The 24,585-nt window shown below is 44.4% G+C and overlaps 1 protein-coding gene across 1 annotated transcript in view; it reads left to right on the top strand.

Moving 5' to 3' along the window:
• NR1H4 (nuclear receptor subfamily 1 group H member 4) overlaps nucleotides 1-23,683 on the top strand; it is a 225,053-nt gene extending 201,370 nt beyond the window's left edge. Inside the window, exons 10-13 of the mRNA XM_063927833.1 lie at nucleotides 4-44; nucleotides 1,545-1,691; nucleotides 16,413-16,526; nucleotides 21,472-23,683. Coding sequence (XP_063783903.1) covers nucleotides 4-44; nucleotides 1,545-1,691; nucleotides 16,413-16,526; nucleotides 21,472-21,710 — 541 coding nt within the window. The 3' untranslated portion in view covers nucleotides 21,711-23,683. The remainder of the gene's footprint in view (nucleotides 1-3; nucleotides 45-1,544; nucleotides 1,692-16,412; nucleotides 16,527-21,471) is intronic.
• The last annotated feature ends 902 nt before the right edge of the window (nucleotides 23,684-24,585 follow it).

The raw sequence follows: 24,585 nt of genomic DNA, 5'->3' as shown, positions 1-24,585 counted from the left end.
AAGTCATGTTCAGATACTGGTCGAGTTCACAAAAAAGATACCAGGTATGCAAGATGATTCTAAAGCAGGAATCTAACAAAATATTGTCTTTTCCACTTAATGATTAAAGTGTATTGTCCTGTTATGATCAGATCAATTTGTATGTTTTAGGAGTGTGGTGGTTTCACAAAAATGTGTCTGTTGTTTAGCCTGTACAAGTAATTATTTTTTTAGCACAGGAACTGCTTTCCTTTGGTAGCATATTCAAATACTGGTTTATTGTATCAGGTTTATATAGTAAACAATGGGTATAAATAATAATAAATATACATTCCTACAATTCTTATGCAAGCTACTTTGGGTTAGCTAGGGCAACTGTAACTAACTTTTTATTTTTTAAGCCTTACATATGTGCTTTAAAAACATGAAGTTCAGCGCAAACCCCTTGCCGACGCTCACAGGGACCCCTTGAATACTTAGTTTTTCACTAGAAGCACCAGTGGTTAATTGGCCAAAGTTAATGTATTACCCACTGTTTGCTCACTTCATGACAGGAGCTTGTGCTGACACAGACTATCCACTTACACACAAACTCTTTTTCAAGCCATACTCTAAAAAGCTGGTTGTTTAAATAAGTGACTCAGGAGGCTGCCATGAAAATGGCATTTCCCTGGAGTCTATAGTCTCCTGACTACAAGTGGTTTATTTGCAAATTACCCCTAGAAAGTAGCATTACAACTATGTATTTTTTTCCCTATGGACCTTTTCAAACAGCTGATGAGCCACTATGGGATCAATATGATATCCCGGCTGTCGGGATCTCGGTGGTCAGCAGACAGACCTCGGAATCCCGACAGCTGGAATACTGGCGGCGAGTGCAGCATGTCCGCTCACCACGCATCGGGCCTGGTGGGGACTTCCGGTCTAATCTATTCCCCCTTGGGTGGTGGCGTGGACCACCGCACAAGTGGGGATTGCGGGTGGGATTTAGACCACTGGCATTTCACCTGGTGTTGGGATTCCGGCATCAGTATCCTGACAGCCGGTAATTTGACCGCAAACCGCCACTACCACTACAACCACCTGCATCCCTAGTAGTCACCCATTTGGTGGAACTGTCTTTATAACATGTTGCATTCTTACAAAAAAAACTGCCCTACATTCAGGAGCCCTAGCAAAGGATAGACATGTTGGGCGGGATGTAATACTGTGGGATGCCCGCCGAACTCAGACATTTTTTTAAAGGGGCAATCACTTACAAGGCATGGTTTTGCTTCGTAAGTGATTGCCTCTTTTTAAAAAAAATGTCAGAGTTTGGCCGGCATCCCGCACGGCCGCCAAAGTCGCGCAGCATTACATTTCGCCCTCCTATACTCAGACAAGGTCATGCCATGCTATAAATATAAACTTAGCAGGTAAAACATTGAACAATGGGGCTGACGTGTAAATGGAATTATCCAGAGTTGATTGCTCTTGAAATTAGAGAAGTTACATAAAATGTGGTACCTATGCTGTCGGAGTAAATGGAATATTGATACTAGTGATGGATCACATCTTTTGTTTAGGTTTTCAAACATTAGATCATGAAGACCAGATTGCTCTGCTAAAAGGCTCTGCAGTTGAAGCAATGTTTCTCCGCTCTGCTGAACTGTTTAACAAGAAGTTGCTTGATGGACACACGGACACACTTGAAGAAAGGATTCGGAATAGTGGTATAATCAGACTGCATGACATTTCTACACTAATGAGCATTCTATTTAATCACTGCTACAGCATTTGTGTTAGTGTATGTATCTAGATGCAGGGACTTTATTTGATTGCTCATGGCAAACCAAGTACAGCAGAGAAGTACCTGGAGTTTCATGTTGTGTCTTCCAGCTTTCTAAATATAAATGTGTGTGTTTTGTTCAGGGTTGGACTGGCCCACAGGGGTACCAGGGAAACCACCGGTAGGCCCCACTGCCTGAGGGCTCACTCCTTCCTCTAGGGATCAGGTTCCAGACTGTGCACTTGTATTATACATGGTAGATATGTTGCATTACACTGCACTAAACCATTGTGTAATTTAAGCCTCTGTGGAGGCTGGCCACACCCCCTTTGTAGGCTGGCAACACCCCTAAGTATGGGCCCCTATAACTGCATTCCCCCGGTGGGCCCTTCATGCCCCAGTCCGACACTGGTTTTGTTATATTCAGTCATACTGTACTGTATGTGCGTTCCTCATTTACTCTTTAATTTAACATCTCTCTTTGCATAACAATACAGGAGTCTTTCTGATTCTGATCTTCTAAAATTCAAATACTTTCATATACTTGCTAATGAACCTAATTAAAGATTCACAGCCAACTGAATAACAGTGTATTAAAATATTTTGGGAAATTAAATAATACAAATATTGCCTGATAACTAATTATTGCTGTCTGGCTTGTATCATGTCAGTACTACTAGCTGCTGTATTTAGTGTTGTGCTGTTTCTGGCCACCCTGAGTGCGACACCATGATTCAGATTGGAGGGTGGTCTTCAGTATGCCGACTGTCGGGATCCCGGCGCACAGTATACCGGCGCCGGAATCCCGACAGCCGGCATACCGACACTTTTTCTCCATCGTGGGGGTCCACGACCCCCCTGGAGGGAGAATAAAATAGCGTGGCATGCGTAGAGCGCCGCCGTGCCCGCAGCTTGGCGAGTGCAGCGAGCCTGCAAGGGGCTCATTTGCGCTCGCCACGCTGTCGGTATGCCGGCGGTCGGGCTCCCGGTGAGCCGGTATGCTAGTTGCCGGGAGCCCGGCCGCTGGCATACCATACTACACCCAGATTGGATATGATGGTAACTTGTGCATCTAACCAAGGAAAATAACAAAGACAGCACCAAATCCAGAACGATAAAGAGAAAAGTCTCTCAGAAATGTTATTATGTAACAATTTTCTTTTAAATGTATTTTAATAAATGGTAGATAAATAATCAAAAAGCTGAGTTGCTCCAGAGAGGGATAATAGGTGAAGATGAGGACGCAAAAGAGAAAACTGTAGAAGCGCATTGCAGTATGCAATTATTATGGTGGGATGTAACAATCTACACCTGCATGGACAGGAGCTCTGAAAGGAGCCCATCCCTGTAACGTGCTCAGTGTGGTTGTGGGACCAATGCGCATGCGTGGTCCTGCTGACCACGCATGTGCAACAGCCATAGCTGGTGAGGATTCCAGATAAACCTTCTGCTTGCTAAGTGATGTGTAAGTCCATCAGATGGCCGTAGCCAAGCCGCAGAACACAAATCTGACACCATTGCCTCTGAAACCTATCGTCACTACAGCTGCTGTCCGGAATGGAGGGATCACAGCATGTATCGGAGATACTGCATCTACTGCAGTCTCTGCCATACATTTAGGGGATACTAAATATTTGCGGTTACCCTGCCAAAAACTTGTTTTCTGGAGAATAAGACGCAGACATTTAATGATAAACGGGCCTCTAGGAGACATTGACTCATGTATGGCTTCTGGCACGCTGCACATCTTGAAGGCTTTCCCAGCAACATGGGAAAACGTCTCAATGGTAAACCTCAAAATTTGTGGTTTGGTTGGGCATGAATTCTAATATATTGGCCCAAATGAGTTACACACCAGGGTACAACCTGTGTTGTGGGGGAAGACTGGAGCACCTGGGGTAAACCTATGCAAACTCCAGGACAACACACAAATGCCAATACTTTGAGTTTGTAAGAACTGGAGTGCATCCAATGATATCTAAATTCAATCTGCATCTATTATCTAGCTTCCAGTGGCTCTATAACAAGGTTTAGGATTAGCAGGGTCACACCTGCCTTGTGCTTTTGAGAACTGGGGATGCAGAAAAGCTGTTGACAGAAACAGATGCCAGTTAAAAGTGCAGTCAGAACGCCCTTGAGAAAATCAGTAATTGACGCCAACGGTAATGGATGCTTTTTCATTTGGTCCATCCAAATGGCTTCTAGACATTCAGTACAAGGCATGTTTTGCTTATTGGCTATATCAATAGTTTTGTATAGCTCAAGCCTAGTGGTCTGGGATAAAGCCTGTACTGTGTTTTTTATTTTTATTTTAATCTGTTTTGTATTTCTCTTACGTCCTAGAGGATGCTGGGGATTCCGTAAGGACCATGGGGGTATAGACGGGCTCCGCAGGAGACATGGGCACTATAAAGAACTTTAGAATGGGTGTGCACTGGCTCCTCCCTCTATGCCCCTCCTCCAGACCTCAGTTAGATCCTGTGCCCAGAGGAGATTGGGTGCACTACAGGGGAGCTCTCCTGAGTTTCTCTGAAAAAGAATTTTGTTAGATTTTTTATTTTCAGGGAGCACTGCTGGCAACAGGCTCCCTGCATCGTGGGACTGAGGAGAGAGAAGCAGACCTACTTAAGTGATAGGCTCTGCTTCTTAGGCTACTGGACACCATTACCTCCAGAGGGAGTCGGAACGCAGGTCTCCCCCCGCCGTTCGTCCCAGAGCCGCGCCGCCGTCCTCCACACAGAGCCGGAAGATTGAAGCCGGGTGAGTATAAGAAGAAAAGAAGACTTCAAGGCGGCAGAAGACTTCAGATCTTCACTGAGGTAAGCGCGCAGCGGTAAGCTGCGCACCATTGCTCCCACACACTACACACACTAGCGGGCACTGATGGGTGCAGGACGCAGGGGGGGGGGGGGCGCCCTGGGCAGCAATAATAACCTTTATATCTGGCATTGGAATAGACATTGCGGAGGCAGTAATTATTTAAATCCCCCGCCAGTTTTGAGATACTTTGAGCGGGACCGAAACCTGCCGCTGGAGGGGGCGCAGCTTGGTGCCTCAGCACTAACCAGCACCATTTTCTCCACAGAGATCTGCAGAGAAGCTAGCCCCCCGGTCTCTCCCCTGCTGAACACGGTGACACAGGGCTGAAAAGAGGAGGGTGGGCACTTGTAAGGCGCAGTGAGTGTATTAACACAGTGATTTATATAAAAAGCGCTATTATCTGGGAGTTTATTTTCCAGTGTCAGTTGTCGCTGGGTGTGTGCTGGCATACTCTCTCTCTGTCTCTCCAAAGGGCCTTATTGGGGAACTGTCTCCTTATAACTATATCCCTGTGTGTGTGGGGGTGTCGGTACGAGTGTGTCGGCATGTCTGATGCGGAAGGCTCAGCTAAGGAGGAGGTGGAGCAGATGATTGTGGTGTCTCCGTCGGCAACGCCGACTCATGATTGGATGGACATGTGGAATGTTTTAAATGCAAATGTGACCTTATTACATAAGAGATTGGACAAAGCAGAGTCCAGGGAAAAAGCAGGGAGTCAATCCATGGCTTCGGCTGGCTCACCGGGCCCTTCTGGGTCTCAGAAACGTCCCCTATCCCAAATAGCAGACACTGATACCAACACGGATTCTGACTCCAGTGTCGACTACGATGAGGCGAGGTTGCACCCAAGGGTGGCCAAAAGTATTCATTATATGATTGTTGCAATAAAAGATGTTTTGCATATCACAGATGACCCCTCGGTCCCTGATACGAGGGTGCGCATGTATAAGGAAAAGAAACCTGAGGTAACCTTTCCCCCATCCCATGAGCTTAACGAGTTATTTGAAAAAGCTTGGGAAACCCCAGATAAAAAACTGCAGATTCCCAAGAGGATTCTTATGGCGTATCCTTTCCCTGCACAGGACAGGGTACGTTGGGAATCCTCACCCAGGGTGGACAAGGCTTTAACACGCCTGTCCAAGAAAGTGGCGCTACTGTCTCCGGAAACGGCAGCCCTCAAGGATCCTGCTGATCGCAGACAGGAAACTACTTTAAAGTCTATTTATGCGCATACAGGTGCTTTGCTCAGACCGGCAATAGCATCGGCATGGGTGTGTAGTGCAGTTGCAGCTTGGACAGATACCTTGTCAGCTGACCTTGATACCTTAGATAGGGATACCGTTTTATTGACCTTAGGCCACATTAAAGACGCAGTCTTATATATGAGGGATGCTCAAGGAGACGTTGGGCTGCTGGGTTCGAGAGCCAACGCCATGGCGATTTCTGCTAGGCGAGCCCTGTGGACCCGCCAATGGACGGGTGATGCCGACTCAAAGAAGCATATGGAGGTTTTGCCATACAAAGGTGAAGTTTTATTTACGGAAGGTCTCGCAGACCTGGTTGCCACAGCTACCGCGGGTAAATCTACCTTTTTGCCTTTTGTTCCCCCGCAGCAAAAGAAAACTCCACAATATCAGATGCAGTCCTTTCGGTCGCATAAGTCCAGAAGAGGTCGGGGCTCATCTTTCCTCACCAGAGGTAAGGGTAGAGGAAAGAGAGCACCTGCTCCGGGTAGTTCCCAGGAGCAGAAGTCCTCCCCGGCTTCTACTAAATCCCCCGCATGACGCTGGGGCTCCAATGAGGGAGTCCGCACCGGTGGGGGCACGTCTTCGACTCTTCAGCCATGTCTGGGTTCTGTCAGACGTGGATCCTTGGGCGATGGATATTGTATCCCAAGGCTACAAACTGGAATTCGAAGAGGTGCCCCCTCGCCGATTTTTCAAGTCGGCCTTGCCAGCTTCTGCCCCAGAGAGGGAAGTAGTGTTCGCTGCAATTCAAAAGCTGTATCAACAGCAAGTGATTGTCAAGGTTCCCCTAGTCCAACAGGGGAAAGGGTACTATTCGACCCTGTTCGTGGTCCCGAAGCCGGATGGTTCGGTCAGACCCATTTTAAATCTAAAATCCCTAAACCTGTACTTGAGAAAGTTCAAATTCAAGATGGAATCGCTCCGGGCTGTAATCTCCAGTCTGGAAGGGGGGGATTTTATGGTGTCACTCGACATAAAGGATGCATACCTTCATGTCCTATATATCCTCCTCATCAGGCGTACCTGAGATTCGCTATACAGGACTGTCATTACCAGTTTCAGACGTTGCCGTTTGGGCTTTCCACGGCCCCGAGGATTTTCACCAAGGTGATGGCGGAGATGATGGTGCTCCTGCGCAGACAGGGAGTCACAATTATCCCATACTTGGACAATCTCCTGATAAAAGCAAGATCGAGAGATCAATTGCAGAAGAGCGTGTCGCTCTCCCGAGAGTGCTACAACAACATTGTTGGATTCTCAATCTGCCAAAGTCACAATTGATTCCAATGACTCGACTATCATTCCTAGGCATGATTCTGGACACGGAACAGAAGAGGGTTTTTCTCCCGATGGAAAAAGCCCAGGACCTCCAGAACATGGTCAGAGACTTGCTAAAACCAAAAAGAGTGTCTGTTCATCAATGCACTCGAGTTCTGGGGAAAATGGTGGCAGCCTACGAGGCCATCCCCTTCGGCAGGTTTCATGCAAGGACGTTTCAGTGGGACCTCCTGGACAAGTGGTCCGGGTCCCATCTACTAATACATCAGAAGATAAGCCTGTCCCCCAGGTCCAGGGGGTCTTTCCTGTGGTGGCTGCAAAGTGCTCACCTTCTAGAGGGTCGCAGGTTCGGCATTCAGGACTGGGTTCTGGTGACCACGGACGCGAGCCTCCGAGGATGGGGAGCAGTCACACAAGGAAGACATTTTCAGGGGCTATGGTCAAGCCAGGAGGCTTGTCTGCACATCAACGTACTGGAATTGAGGGCCATCTACAACGGCCTACGACAAGCGGAGGATCTTCTTCGCGACCTACCGGTTCTGATTCAATCAGACAACGTCACAGCCGTGGCTCATGTAAACCGCCAAGGCGGGACAAGGAGCAGAGTGGCAATGGCGGAAGCCACCAGGATTCTTCGCTGGGCGGAAAGTCACGTAAGCGCTCTGTCAGCGGTCTTCATTCCGGGAGTGGACAACTGGGAAGCAGACTTCCTCAGCAGACACAATCTCCATCCAGGAGAGTGGGGACTTCATCAAGAAGTTTTTACAGAGATAACAAGTCTTTGGGGAATTCCTCACATAGACATGATGGCATCACGCCTCAACAAGAAGCTTCGGAGGTATTGTGCCAGGTCAAGGGACCCTCAGGCAGTAGCGGTGGACGCTCTGGTGACACCTTGGGTGTTTCAGTCGGTCTATGTGTTCCCCCCTCTTCCTCTCATCTCAAAAATAATGAGAATCATAAGACAAAGAAGAGTGAAAACAATACTCATTGTTCCAGATTGGCCTCGAAGGGCCTGGTATTCTTCAGGAAATGCTCACAGAAGATCCATGGCCTCTTCCTCTCAGGGAGGACCTGTTACAACAGGAGCCCTGTATGTTCCAAGACTTACCGCGGTTACGTTTGACGGCATGGCGGTTGAACACCGAATCCTAGCTGGGAAAGGTATCCCGAAAGAAGTCATCCCTACTCTGATAAAGGCTAGGAAGGAGGTGACGGCAAAACATTATCACCGTATCTGGAGGAAGTATGTTTCTTAGTGTGAAGCCAAGAATGCTCCTACGGAAGATTTCCATCTGGGCCGTTTTCTTCACTTTCTACAGACAGGAGTGGATATCGGCCTAAAATTAGGCTCCATTAAGGTACAGATTTCGGCCCTGTCTATTTTCTTTCAGAAGGAATTGGCTTCTCTCCCAGAAGTCCAGACTTTTGTAAAGGGAGTACTGCACATCCAGCCTCCTTTTGTGCCCCAAGTGGCACCTTGGGACCTTAACGTGGTGTTACGGTTCCTGAAGTCTCACTGGTTTGAACCTCTTCAAACGGTTGAATTGAAATTTCTCACTTGGAAGGTGGTCATGTTGTTGGCCTTGGCATCTGCAAGGCGGGTGTCCGAATTGGCGGTCTTGTCTCACAAGAGCCCCTATTTGACCTTCCATGTGGATAGAGCAGAGTTGAGGACTCGTCCTCAATTTTTGCCTAAGGTGGTTTCTTCATTTCATATGAACCAACCTATTGTGGTGCCTGTGGCTACGGGTGACTTGGAGGATTCCAAGTCCCTGGATGTAGTCAGGGCCTTAAAAATCTATGTAGCCAGGACGGCTCGAGTTAGGAAAACAGAAGCACTGTTTGTCCTGTATGCAGCAACAAAATGCTCGCTGGATCTGTAACACGATTCAGCAGGCTCATTCTACGGCAGGATTGCCGTTAACAAATTCGGTAAAGGCCCATTCCACTAGGAAGGTGGCCTCTTCTTGGGCGGCTGCCCGAGGCGTCTCGGCTTTACAGCTTTGCCGAGCAGCTACCTGGTCAGGTTCAAACACTTTTGCAAAGTTCTAGAAGTTTGATACCCTGGCTGATGAGGGCCTTGCGTTTGCTCAGTCGGTGCTGCAGAGTCATCCGCACTCTCCCGCCCGGTCTGGAGCTTTGGTATAAACCCCATGGTCCTTACGGAGTCCCCAGCATCCTCTAGGACGTAAGAGAAAATAAGATTTTAAACCTACCGGTAAATCTTTTTCTTCTAGTCCGTAGAGGATGCTGGGCGCCCGACCCAGTACAGACAAAATCTGCAAGGCTTGTATATAGTTGTTGCTTACATAAGGGTTATGTTACAGTTGAGATCAGTCTTTAGCTGATACTGTTTTGTTCATACTGTTAACTGGTTGCGTATATTCCAGGTTATACGGTGTGGATGGTGTGGGCTGGTATGAATCTTGCCATTAGATTAACAAAATCCTTCCCTCGTATTGTCCATCTCCTCTGGGCACAGTTTCTCTAACTGAGGTCTGGAGGAGGGGCATAGAGGGAGGAGCCAGTGCACACCCATTCTAAATTTCTTTATAGTGCCCATGTCTCCTGCGGAGCCCGTCTATACCCCCATGGTCCTTACGGAGTCCCCAGCATCCTCTACGGACTAGGAGAAAAAGATTTACCGGTAGGTTTAAAATCTTATTTTTGTATTAAATTATTTCTGCCTTTCACTGGCCCCATCAGTCTATTTTACTGGAAGTTATCATCAACAGGTGAAAGAGAGATAGGTATTCTAATACCAAATATAACAAATATGGGATCCTGTCTCTCTAGCTTTGATCGATGGATTGAACGGGTAATTCCCAGATGATACGTTACACATACCTATCAGCATACAGTCCATAATCAGGTTTAATTACATGAAGAATACCTTTGGAGTAGCTTTTGCCGTACACATACTAGTGGTAGTCACCAAGGGCCTGACATTTATCACTGATTCTGATCATCAGGCAGAGGTGGAAAACAACACTGCTGTGTCCCACAGCAAAATACAGATGGGGTGCAGTTTCCTAGTAGTGAGGGTGTGTTGGTGAGAGCAATAGCTAAGGAATATCATTAAATGCTTGTGTATGTTATTAAACGTTAAGGGGTCTATTCAATTGAAGTAGGAACTGCCGTCTAGTCAAAAGTACGGCAGTTTCCGACTTTTTGGGTCGAATCAGGATTCGAACTATTCAATGCAGCTTCTGTTTTTCCGACTTGTCAGCAATTCTGACTTGTCGGAAAACATGTGGATCAGCGGATTAGCCGTGGATCCACATGTTTTGTCGAAAAGCGGCCAATTCCGACAGGATTTAGGCCCGTTTACGACAATGCTGATCCAACTTAAAAAAAAGTTGGATCAGCATTGTCGGAAATGGCCAAAACCTGTTGGAATTGCTCGCTAATTGAATACTGCACTGTCGGATATTCTCCGTCGGAGAGGATCCGACATGCATTGAATACCCCTGTAAGTGTTCATTTGAAATAGTATTTAGGTACCATGCACAGAGGTATACTGGAGGTTGGTGCTTTTTAAAATAATGTGATGTAACAAAGCATACATAGTGATGTAACAAAGCATATTACAGTTGGGTATGGATCAACTCAACTTAGGTCGACAGTCATTAGGTCGACTGGTCATTAAGTCGACATGTACTAGGTTGACAGGTGAAAAGGTTGACATGAGTTTTTTTACTTTTTTTGGTGTCGTTTTCTTCGTAAAGTGACGGGGAACCCCAGTTAGTGCACTGTGTCCCCTCGCCATGCTTCGGGCAAGGTGCCTCGCTCCACTACCGCTTCGCACGGCACAGGTTACCGTTCCAATCATAGTCCACGTGGATCGTCAAGTATGGAAAAATCCCAAAAATTATTTTATTTTGTTGAAAAACTCATGTCGACATTTTGACCTGTCGACCTAGTTTATGTCGACCTAATAACCAATGTCGACGTAATGCATGTTGACTTTCAGTGATGGACCTAATGACTGTCGACCTTAGCTGTGTCGACCTAACGACCGTATCCCTTACAGTTTGTAATAAACATAATGGAGAGATTACAAAGAACACTATTTAAGCAAACAGCTCACTCTTGTGGAAGATCATGCCATTGCATGCGTAGTACAGATTTGATTATAGAATTTGATAAATATTGTATCTAATGAAGAATAAAACATCACAATACTTTGTATATGTATCTACTGTGGGTTTTTTTTTTAATACAGAGATTATGATAGCACTAAAGTACATACAGTATACTTGGCAATTTGAATTTTATTAATCCTTTATAGTAACATCACTCTGTCGCGAATTACTAATACCCCTTTTACACCACCTGAAATATCCCGGGATTTTGCACGAGAGCGCACAAAATCCCGGCACTGCAGGCGGTGTAAAAGGGTCCTTCTCCTAAACCCTGGGTCCACTTTCCCGGGAATCCAACATGGCAAATACGCAGGGTTGGACAAGGGTAAGACCCAGGGTAGGAGGTGGTGTAAATGGGTAAGCCGGGTCAGCCGACCCGGCATCCATTTACAGCATGGCAAACCTCCCGTACCGCAGTGTCCGGCGGGCGGTCGGGAGGCTGGGGGTCACGGCGCATGCTGTCTATGCAGACAGCGGCGCCGTGCTGGTTGCCATGCAGCAGCTGGGGACATGGCACATGCTGTCTATGCAGACAGCAGCACCATGTCTGGTGCCTGGAAGCGCCGGAGGCTGGGGGCAGCACAGCAGCTTCCAGATTGCTGTGCTTGCCCCCGGCGAGATGCTCCGAAGTCCCGCTCTGCAGTGTTTCCCAGCGCTTGGAGATGACATCATCTCTAAGCACCGGCCCACAAGAAACTGCACCCGGGTGCAGTGTAAACGGTGCCGATCTGGGAATATCCCGGATCGGCACTGCAGTGTAAATGGGGGGAGTCCTGGGTTTGACCCAGCTTGGAACCGTGTTCCAAATCCTGGGTCAGACCCGAGATTTTGGTGTAAAAGGGGTATGAGAGACCTCTTCTTGTGTTGTGTGATAGAAGCTACAATATACAAAACTTTATCACAAAGTCACAACTCTCAAGCATTCCAGATAATAAATCCAGACTTATAGATAAAAATCAAAGGTCAGCGAGCACTTCAGGATACATTAGAAGATTAAGAGAAATATAGGACTAACAAGTTTGCTAAAGTGAAACACAGTACAAATAAAAGTATTAACAAATGATTAGAACTTTCAGAAAATATTGTATATAAGACATATAAATAAGTACAAGTTGCTGACCAGGATTCAGAGAAAGCTCTCAATAGACTCCTGAAGAAATTATGACAATTAAGAAAAATCTGGCGCAGGTGTACCCTAAAATAATTAAAAAAAAATGTATGATAGAGCTCAGTAAGTAAGGTTTATGCAGCAATAGGCTGTGAACTAAAATCAGAGTCCGGGGCTAAGTTGGGACATGATGTTCCGCTGCTGTTGTTTCCACCCAGTGGCGAACGCAGGTGGGGCTTCAGAGTACCCAGAAACCTCCCCTCACGGGCCAAGTGTTTTTCTTTTTTTGTTGTTTTATTGAGATGGAGATAGCTCTGTCTCCGTCTGTGACTGCTGCCGCCACAATCAGAGCTGCCGGCAACTCTATGCTTTGCAAAGCACTGGAGATGCAGGGCAGGCAACCAGACGGCCAGGGGAAGCTGTGAGCTGGCAGCAGCAGTGACCAGTTAAGGGGAGCTGCTGGCAGCCAGCAGCAGTGGCCAACCGAGGGAAGCTGCGGGCTTGCACTATGGAGCAGGAGGCACTCGTGCAGTTTCAGTTGCAGATGATTTGTGTATGTACAGTACAGTATTTACATGTACAATATATATGCATACATGCATGTGTGATAGATATATATATATTATATATATATATATATATATATATCTATCTATCTCAACACATATACATGTTTATTAGTTACAGAAGGGGGTTTCCAGATATATACAAGCAGCAGCACTCGAAGGTTAAAGCACAAAACGTGTATTTACACACATTACGTAACAGTGCAACGTTTCAGGGCTACAGCGCCCCTTTGTTAAATAATGCAGTCTAAAAGCCTGGCACTCACAGCTCACAGTTGTTAAACTTGCTGCTGTGCCATCCTTGATCCAACAGGCCCATATAGAAAATGCAGGCAGCACTCAGCTGATCCGGAAACAGCTACAACACTCAGTCCCCCACTCTCACGCCCTGGGGTGGGCTCCCATCGTCAAAGACAGCAACATAGGAATAAAGAACCAAGTCCCACAACTGCCTCCAACACAGGGGTGTGTGTGTGTTTGTGTGTGCATAGATGTGTATATATTTGGTTAACCCTTCTTGCAAATCCTACGTTTGCCCCGACACCGCCCTGGAAACTCGCCCCTAATTGAATTGACCCAGTAGTGTATACTGTTAAATTTAATAATCATCAGTGTATAGGTAACACACTCAAGCAAAAAGTGCATGAAAATTACTTATTGTGCAATTACTTAGTGAGGACTTCTGTGTATTCCCTTCATATAGGATATCAAGAATTCAAAAGTGACTAAGTGTAAAAGGAAAAAGAAAAAACATAGTGTTCTCCATATGTAAGAGTGTGGCAAGTAGGAAAAGTGATATTACTCACTTGATACAGATGAGGAATAAAATGTACTGAAGAAAATTGTTGACTGTATTCTTGATTGCCAGAATAAACTTAAAAGCATGAAGCATAAATATTCAAAAATTCTTAAAATAGCTTAATAAGCAAACTACAGTATATATTATATATTTACATAGAAAATGACAATATAATGAGGTAAAAACTACACAGATAAAGAAAATGACTCATAAAAAAATGATAACATGTATAATACAGTGACTAATTTGGTGTAACAGTAACACAAGTCTAGAGTGTGTTATTAGCCTGCCAAAGTCATGTATACAGTCCTAGGGGAATGGTATGGTAGTGCTCTATCCAGGGTCATAGCCAGAACTTTATGGCCTCTATAGCAACATTTTGAAGGGGCCCCTGTCCCGATGTTTCTAGCGAAACACCTCTCCACAGCATTTGTTAATTTCATGCTCCATAATTCATTTTCTGAACCGTACTAGTGCATAGGTTAATGTTTTGCCCCATAGCAGTGCTCTAGTTCAGTGGTTCTCAACCTCGATCCCCAACAGTTCATGTTTTCCAGGTCACCTAGCAGTTGAACAGGTGTATTCATTACTCACTGACACATTATAAAAGACCCACAGGTGGAGCAACTTATTTCACTTGCAATCCTGTGAGGAGACCTGGAAAACATGAACTGTTGGGGGTACTTGAGGACCGAGGTTGAGAACCACTGCTCTAGTTCACATTATGTCACACTGGAGGGCTGCCAGTGCAAATTATGTAACACAGTACCCCCCATGCACATTATGATATGCAGTGTCCCCAGTTCATATTATGCAATATTGTAGTGCTGCCCCTAGTTAACCCTTTCAGAAATCTGAGAAATAGCCCCCCTAAGAGAGGCTAACCACTCCGGTTCTCTAGCTGGGATCTGCGCTACAACAGTGCAATCCTGATTACATGGGATGGGATCTTCCTGAGAAGATAAATCCTCTGCAGCATATGAGACAGAGTCTCTAGACATGTTTGCTTGTACACCCCACATATACACAGGGTACAGGGCAGACAGAGTTTCCCCTCCAAGAATGGCAGAGAGACACAGAGATTAGAGCCAACCCACACACAGTGCTATATAGGTATAGGGAGACCCTTAACCAGCGCTGACTGTGTCCATTAATAGGTGACACAGTCTTACACAGCTTCCCCTCCCTTCTACAACCCCTTGGTACTGTACAGATAGCTGGAGGTGCTCTGGAGGGACTGCTCTTTCACTGGCAGTGTGTCTGCAAGCAGGAAAATGGCGCTGAACGCTGCTGGGTCCGCTCTGAGAAGCTCCACCCCCTTAATGGCGCTGTCTTCCTGCTCTTCCAAGATTATACTGGCCTGAGGATTTTTTGCTGGCTGAGATCCGCAGACCCCGACAGGCTTTCTGGTCAGTGTAGGGTGAAGGCGCCGTCTCAGGGCGCCCCTCACAGCGCCGCACCTAAGTATCACTGAGCCCCCAGAGCGCAGTTAGTACTGCGCTCCTATCCTGTAGCTGCCATCTTCACACTGGCCCCCCGCTTGCTAGGGAGGTCAGTGACTCACTCGCCACAAACTTCAGCTCTGCAAGGGGGTGGCGGCATGCTGCTGGGGTGAGCGTTCCCCTGTGGCAGGGAGCGATCTATCCCCTCTGGACCTCAGTGTCCAGTCAGCGGAGACAGTGGCTCAGACCCCGCAGGGCGGACACTGCTCCCCCCCTCAGTCCCTCGATGCAGGGAGGCTGTTGCCAGCAGCCTCCCTGTAAAATAAAAACTCTAAAATAAACTTTTACTAAGAAAGCTCTGTAGAGCTCCCCTAGCTGTGACCGGCTCCTCCAGGTACATTTTCTAAACTGAGTCTGGTAGGAGGGGCATAGAGGGAGGAGCCAGCCCACAGTGTTAAACTCTTAAAGTGTCAATGGCTCCTGGTGGACCCGTCTATACCCCATGGTACTAATATGGACCCCAGCATCCTCTAGAACATAAAGGAAAATTTGAATATCGTGCAAAAGTTAATTTATTTCAGTAATTCAACTTAAAAGGTGAAACTAATATATTATATAGACTCATTACATGCAAAGTGAGATATTTCAAACCTTTATTTGTTAGAATTTTGATGATTGTGGCTTACAGCTTAAGAAAACCCCAAATCCAAAATCTTAGAAAATCAGAATATTACATAAAATCAATAAAAAAAGGATTTTAAATACAGAAATGTCGGCCCTCTGAAAAGTTTAACCATGCATATGTACTCAGTACTTGGTTTGGGCCCCTTTTGCATGAATTACTGCCTCAACGTGACGTGGTATGGATTCTATCATCCTGTGGCACTGCTGAGGTGTTATGGAAGACCAGGATGCTTCAATAGCGGCCTTCAGCTCTTCTGCATTGTTCGGTCTCATGTCTCTCATCTTTCTCTTAACAATGCCCCATAGTTCACTGATTTATCACTAATCAGTTCACCTATATACGTAAAAAATGTTGTCCTGCCAAGGTGTGCCAACTATCCATCCATACAAGAAAAACATATGAAAATACAGACTTGCAGCCTAAAGAGCAATATATAGACCAGAAATTAATCCTTGGTCTGAATCCGTCATTGGATACAACAGGGAGAATGAATAACTGAGAAAATGGGTAACAGGTGAAATGTGTTTATTTTCTTTACTGTGACAATTGAGCGCGACTGATTTTTTTTCTAGGTATATCACCTGACTACATCAATCCGATGTTTAATTTTTATAAGAGTCTTGGAGAGTTAAAGATGATCGAAGAAGAATATGCTCTTTTGACCGCAGTGGTGATTCTTACACCAGGTATGTTACCAACAAACTGAAATAAGACGCATTTTTATATAGATATGTATGCACTTGTATGGCATTTTCCTCATACCACTTTTAGACAGAAAAGTCTGAAAGGCCCGGAAATTACCCGGCATCAGTGCCGGGTCATTTTTCCGGGACCTGCCTGACCCCTCCTTTCACACAGACATGCAAATTACCGGGTCGAGAATTTTCTACCCGGTAATTTGCATATCAACATGGGTATTTTGTCTGTGTGAAAGGGTCAACCTGGGTCGAAATTCCCATGTCTCCGACCCTGGTAGATTCCAGGGTCGAAGTCCCGGGAATGTCATCCAGGGTCGATCCTTTCACACAGGAAAAGGACCCGCGTGTTTCCTGAAATTACCGGGTGGAACTACTTCACCTGGTAATTTCAGTTTCTGTATGAAAGGGGTATCAGTTTATATAATTAACTTTCATTACTGAAATATCTGAAATATGACAATATGTACTGCCATAGATATTTATGTGTCCTGTGTAGTCTCTCTATCTCTCCTAATTACTAACTGAGAAAAGCCCCATCATATTTCTCCAAATAAAGGGGCTTATGAAGAGTTAGGGGGGAATTCAATTGTTTGTGAAAACCGGCTTTTCCTGTTTTTCAACTTATCTAACTGCAAATGTGCAAAAATGGGATTTGTGTGATAATTCTTGCTGGCAAAACCAAAGAAAAGTGTAGGTGAAAATGGGAAAATCTCCCTGTACCCCCCAAAAAGCCAAAATAATATAACAATAATAACAGTATACAAGTATATTAGTGGTCATAATACAAGTATTTGGTGTACATAAATTGGGTTAAATGGCTGTTAAAAGAGAAAAAATGATAGAAAGCGTTTTTCAGAAAAATAAATGCTCAAATTAAATTAGGGGTAATTAAAAATGCGTGTAAGCATATATTTAGGTCAGGCATGTCCAAACTGCAGCCCTCCAGCTGTTGTGAAACTACATATCCCAGCATGCCGTGACACAGTTCTGCTGTCAGAGAATGCTAAAGCTGTGTCAGGGCATTCTGGGATGTGTAGTTTCTCAACAGCTGGAGGGCCGCAGTTTGGACATGCCTGATTTAGGTAAACCTGATTACTCCCACCTGCAAGCCTAAAAACACTTGTCACACTCATATAGCACGCCAATATACCCGTCCCATAACTTATACTCCATAATTTTGCACTTTTTCACCCCAAAACTGTCATTAATGCCCAATTAAAAATAATTAAAAACTGCTCAGTGCATAATAAGTATTTAAGGTGAGTGCCCCAGGGGTTCTGAGCCAAATCCCAACATTTTTACCTTAAAATAGGCATTTACCACAACTTTCACCTGCTCAGGAGGTGTTGAAAAGAAACTAAAAAACCTATGGAGAATTATCGCTGTTTATTTTTTTTGCAGGCAATTGAATAGCAGCTTTTCACGATTCTCAATAAAAGCTCAGTTTTTATAGTGAGAACAGGATTTCACAGACAACTGAATTCCCCCTTAGGGGTTAAAGAAAAAAAAAACCCCAGCAAAAAAGGAGTAAATATGCAGGTTGGAAACAACATTTTGCACTGCCGATGGGGCAATTTACGAAGTGCAGTGGCTGCGCACATTCATGGATAATTACAGCAGAGTAGCACTGCTCTTATTACCACGCACCTCTATGTTATGACTGCGATAGACTGCTGTTACCAGCATTTCCATGCTGTTTGCATGGTACATTATTGGAACTGCTTTTAATTGAATTACCTGTTAGAGATGGAAAGGGGCTTTTCCTAATTTAATTCTAAATCTCGGTGCCCAGTATTTATTCACTACATGCAAAAGCAGCCACTATTTTCACTGTATGCAAATAAAAAATGCATTCACCTCCCTTGCATTGCAGAATGGTTAACCCGGGAGCAAATTGCACCTGGTGAAGTGATAAATTGCACGGTGATAAAGTACTAGCCAATCACCTCCTAACCACCATGTTACAGGCTGGGTTTGAAAAATGACAGTTAGGAGCTGACTGGCTGGTGCTTTATCACCTTCCACTTTATCACTTCACCAGGCTTAATAAATCTGCCCCTCAATTAGTAGTGACAGTACGCTTGGATTCCCCCTTGAAAGAACTGCAGTACGGATGGTGTAATGGTAAGCATTATTGCCTCATAGCACTGAGGTCATGGGTTTGATTCCCACCATGGCTCTACCTGTGCGGAGTTTGTATATTCTCCCCGTACTTGCGTGGGTTTCCTCTGGGTACTCCGGTTTCCTCCCACAATCCAAAAATATACTGGTAGGTCAATTGGATCCCAACAAAATTAACACTAGTATGAATGTGTGCTCGTGTACATGTGGTAGGGAATATAGATTGTAAGCTCCACTGGAGCAGGGACCGATGTGAATGGGCAAATATTCTCTGTAAAGCGATGCGGAATATGTGTGCGCTATATAAATAACTGGTAATAATAATAAATAATAACAATCACCATATTTAATTTGAACAGAAAACACTTATGGAATTAAAACAGAAAATATCGACATTATTTCAAACGTCAATGTTGTGACCTGTTGACATCCAGATCATGTAGACATTCTAGCCGTCTGCATCACATACCACACCCGAGTCACAGAATGCATTGTCACGTCCAATGGTGTTCCATCGTCCTCTGCCCACAATGCTCCACTGTTTCAGCATATTTAGTGTCTCCTAATGATTGGGCTGATTCAGATGTGGTAGGAGGGTGCTTCGCTGCTGCTTACTTGGAAGAAGCAGCGATGGACAGATATGGTAATGCATGCATTTGTGATCCAGTGCTGTGTTCTAGGCACCATTGGCCAGATGAGGTCATGCAAGCTTGTCGCCGCAGCTCCTTCTAAGAGACCAGGAAATCTCCGTCTTCCAAAGGAGATCCTGGTCTTGGCACTCCACAAAATGGTGGCGACACGCCTCCATTTTGTGAAACATAGGCCATTGCCGCCCCAAAATAGCTGTAGACTGTCAATATTACTGACATCTGCAGTCATTCTACATCTGACGACGCAGTACGGGTCCAGCGCATGCGCAAAGTTGTTGTTCGTTAATAATAGAAAAAGAGAGCAGGTGCATCATGCAACCATTGGAATTATAATACATTTAATAATTATACATCATATCTGAGGTTTTTGGCATAAAATTGGCCAAATTTATGAGCCTGTCCATCAATTGTCAAAGTAAACCTCATCTGGCAGGTCCCAAACATTATAGGGGTTCGCCCCTGGGGCGCAGGGCACCTCCAAATCACCCCAGCCAAACCACCCCAGGCACCACACAAATAAAAGAAAGCAGTGAAAAATCAGAGTGTTAGGTAAGTGAAGGTAGCTTCTGATTGTTATAAAGAGGACAGCCCCAGAGGCAAACCCCTATGTTAGGGACCTGCACAATGAGGTTTAACTTGATGATTGATGGGCAGGCTCATAATATTGGCCAATTTTATGCCAAAAACCTCAGATATGATGCATAATTATTCAATTTATTGTAATTCCAATTGTTGCATGGTGCAGCTGCTCTCTTTTTCTATGTTGTAGTATTAAGTCTCAATTAAGTAGCACATCCCATTGTAAGTAGCCAGGGTGTGCAGTCCAGGCCCTCTTTCCCCAATATATCCGATGTTCACTAATACAGCAGATGGCTTCTTAATATGTGGGGGATCCAATCCCTTTATGCATACTGTTACATTACAACAGCCTGTGGCAGGATGGACTTACTATGCCACCCAGCTCACCACAATTCTTTGGGTTTTGCTGGTATTCACCTACTTGTCATCACTGACAACTAGTAAAGTTGATTTTTGGTAAACACGGCAATTCATTGTGTGTCAGCTGCACACCAAGACTACCTTCACCCAGCAGTGCTAGATACATGTAATGCCTCCAGTACTGCCAGATACACGTAATGCTCCCAGCAGTGCCAGATACATATAATACCCCCAGTAGTGCCAAATACACATAATAACCCCAGTAGTATGAGATACACATAATACCCCCAACTGTGCCAGATACATGTAATGCCCCTGTAGTACCAGATGCATTTAATACCCCCCGAGGTGCCAATTACACATAATACCCCCAGCAGTGCCAGATACACGTAATACCCTCAGCAGTGCCAGATTCACATAATATCCTCAGCAGTGCCAGATACATGTAAGCCCCAATAGTGCCCAACACTGCTGGCTTCTGCCACCACTGCTGCTACTCATGTGTGAGAAGAGGGAGGTACAGCGCAGTAGACAGTACACGTCTCTTCTACCCCTGAGTCCGGACTCTGTCAGACGGCGGTGGTCATTTGAAATATGGCACCAGCTCGTGAGCCAATCAAAGCTTGCGGTCCAGGAACCAATCAGGAGCCCCCTGCTGCTGGTCTGTGAGCTCTAATTGGCTGGCTGACTGCCGGCACCACATTTGAAATGCACACGCGTCCTTACTAGCCCCGTGCAGCCGCTCCCATCGAACTTGCCAGGAAACAGCACTGCCATCACCAGTTGTGGGAAGCTAATAGCTGGCCCCTCTTTTAATGGCACCCGGAACCACTTACATTTTGTAACTGGGCAATATGTAGCTATTGCAGCTCAACTTTGCTGGCTGTTGTGGCCGACTCCATCCTGACACCTGGATGAGGATCAGGACAATGGGTAAGCTGGCAGAGTGCTGTCTCAAGTATGTCTAAGGAATGGTTTGTTGAAAACCACCCATACCCTTTGCATCAGGGGGCATGAAATTGCAGATGACTCTACAACTGCCTGTGAATACATGCCCATAGGAACAGGAAATCTCTTACATTTATAATAAAATGATCTCCTGCTATAACTTCCTTAATAATCAGTAGGAAAGTAAAATAAGGAGGGAAAAATGCAAAGTGATTTATAACAAATGAACTTGTCCCTATTCCTATCTATTTTTATCTCTCCACCATTCATTGCAGACCGACAGTACATCAAAGACAAGGAAGCTGTGGAGAAACTTCAGGAGTCGTTCCTGCACATTTTGGAAAAGCTGTGCAAGCAACACCACCCTAACAACCCACAGCACTTTGCTCGGCTCTTGGGACGTCTGACAGAACTGAGGACATTTAGCCACCACCACACAGACATGGTGATGTCATGGAGAGTCAGCAACCACAAATTTACCCCTCTGCTGTGTGAAATCTGGGATGTGCAGTAATAAAAGGACCCATCATCTAAAAACTGCAACCTCATCTGGATTTATTTTACTATACAGTTGTTTAAAATAGGCCTGATTATCATTTAATGCAATGTAAATATTTCAAACCTTAAAGAAATAATCATAATTCCTGTTGTATCTATATATATATGTGTATATAATGTAAATGTATTTGCAGAAACTTTTATAACCCAAATAAAACAATGTAATTTACATAATGACACTCTATACTAAGCTCTGGCAGTCTATTAAAGGGTCTCCTGACACAGATATATAATGTATGTGATGCCATGGTAGTGCATCCAATAGGAGTCTGACCCGACGATGGCTTTCTGCCACTAAAAGCTCCTTCACCATTTGAGTATCTCTTTGGCGAAGGAGTTGTTTATTTGCGCTGGGCACTGTACACCTGCCAGAGAGGCAACCAAGACTTGTCAAGATTTCCCTGTGTGAGCACCTGTAGAACTAATGCTGATAGGTTTGTTGAGTTTTTTGTTTGTGTAGTCTTTCTGACATGCCATAGTAGATCTTGCATGCAGCATGTGGGCCTTCTGTACAAGAGCTCTTCAGGGAAAAGAAAAACTCAACAATAGACCTAAAGACACTATAAGATAATACAAAGCATAATGGACATTTTAGACAAACATGCTCAAAGGGAGATGACTGGGCAGCATATATCCCAAAATATCCGTGGGAACATAGAAGGGAAATAAGGTATTCAAAATATCAGTAGCCTCAATGTTTATGCAATTGTAGTAAGCAATTGTAATAAAAATGAGCATTAAAAAAGAGTAATTCAGATAAATGTAGTAAACAAAGGGTTTTTCTTTGTTGTTTCTATAATGGATGCAGACATACCTCCCAATGTTTCCAATTGAACGATTAAGACATATCTTTCAATGCCTACCTTATTCACTTCTGCAGCTACATAAGCTTCTTGGCCAAGCCCAAAGCACCTTTCCCTCAATACCAATTGGTAATTTCCTGGCTCTGCAGATAGCATCGCTGTAACCCATGCCAAAACTGTTATTAGCAGAACAGTAGTACAAACAGGGCAGACATATGTCATTAAAATTATGGCATAATACTATAGGGGTCAATTCAATTCAACGTGGATTGAATAGCGCCGGGAGGGAGCTACCGGAGCTATTCAATTTATCTCGCTGTCCCCGACAAGAGAATTTCTAAAACTGTCTTTGTGAGACCTGTTGTGATAATATTTAAAATAATCTAAACCTGAAAATGAAACATCTGATAATGATACTTGTGATAAGTGGAAATGAAATGTTTCAGTGTGAATGATATTACAAATTAAGAAAATCAGGTTACTATTATTTAGTCATCTAACACATGGCAAAATAGTATTACATGCACTTCAATAGTAAACAGTTTTCAACAATTAAGTTTCCACTAATTTAAGACGAATTGCCTTGTTCATGATATCCTGTACATTCCGTATGTGATATTTACTTCCAACATATTTATACCGACACACATAAGGCTTTAGAACTCTGAGGATAGCACAAATGGAAAGTCAAAACATAACAGGTAGTAAAATGTAGTTTTGTGCCCTCAGCCTGTGAGGGTATAAAACCATAGAGATTTCTTTACTCAAGTACATTCACTGTCACAGATTGTATAAAGATACAGCAATATGGTGCAGCCAAGCCATGTACACGTGAGCTGGTCAAAGGTATTTTGTATTACAACAGAACAGATTTGGTACAAAGCTCACTGCCGATTTATTTATTGTTACAGAATAAGTATTTTACACTCTGCTTTTGTGAAGATTCTGGGTTATTTTTTTGTTCATTTTTTTCCCCACAAGATGGATTTGAATTAATTTGACATATAAGCAACATTTACTATTGTTGCTATAATTAGATCTATGTTATGTCACAGTAATCTACTGAAAGACAATATCATATAATATTCAAAATTATAATCAAATGATGTAATGCAAAAATGTATACAGTAGGTATTTGTGTATAAGTACTTTGTATTAAAATGTTTCAAAAGATAAACTGTTTTGTAAATGTTACTGCATTTGCATATTATTATGTTGTTTTTAATAGAATTTAATTAGAAATATATTCATAATAATTTCATATGCTATCTGTATGCATTCAAAGTGGTTCTGTGTTCTCCCGTACTGATACTGGACTCCTAGGGGTATTTACTAAAGTGTGTGTTTATAACCAGTCAGATTCTAGCTATTATCTACTAGAATTTGCTAGATATTTGATAACTAAAATCTGATTGGTTATCCTTCATACCAATGTTTTCTGACATGAATGTAAATGGTACATGTAACAGAATGGGGTGATGAGATTCCTCAAGCTCAAGGTCACTGGTAAATCATGAATAATCTGTACACAACATACTTGCCTACCTTTGAACTAGTTTCAGGGACACATTACAGTTTGTAGTAGTATACACAGCATAGGGGGGTGTCATATTCCGCCCAAAGGGCATATCTAGCTTCACTCATGAGCATGTCTACTGCCACTAAGGGGTGTATCCTGCAGTGGTACTCCACCGGCACTTGCACCATCACTGTGCTAGGTGCAGAATCTTCTACCCCCAGTACTATTACGCACTGCTACCCCTTGTACTACTACCCCGTCACTACCTACTGCTACCCTCACAGCACTGTCTCACTATTACTAGCCCCTGCTATCCTTGGCACAACCCCCAACTCTGCTGCATGTACCAGTGTCACCCCTTCACTACCCACTACTACCCCACAGCACTGCCACCTCTAGTTCCAGAGCCAGAATAAGACCCCATGGGTCCCCCTCCTCAGCTACATCCAGATTACTATTTACTACATATACCAGGCGTGGACAATAAGCAACCCTTCAGATGCTAGATT

This window comes from Pseudophryne corroboree, chromosome 6, assembly GCF_028390025.1.
Source record: "Pseudophryne corroboree isolate aPseCor3 chromosome 6, aPseCor3.hap2, whole genome shotgun sequence".
Classification (NCBI taxonomy): domain Eukaryota; kingdom Metazoa; phylum Chordata; class Amphibia; order Anura; family Myobatrachidae; genus Pseudophryne; species Pseudophryne corroboree.
Note: the sequence above shows the minus strand (reverse complement) of the source record. Positions and strands in the feature narration are given on the sequence as shown.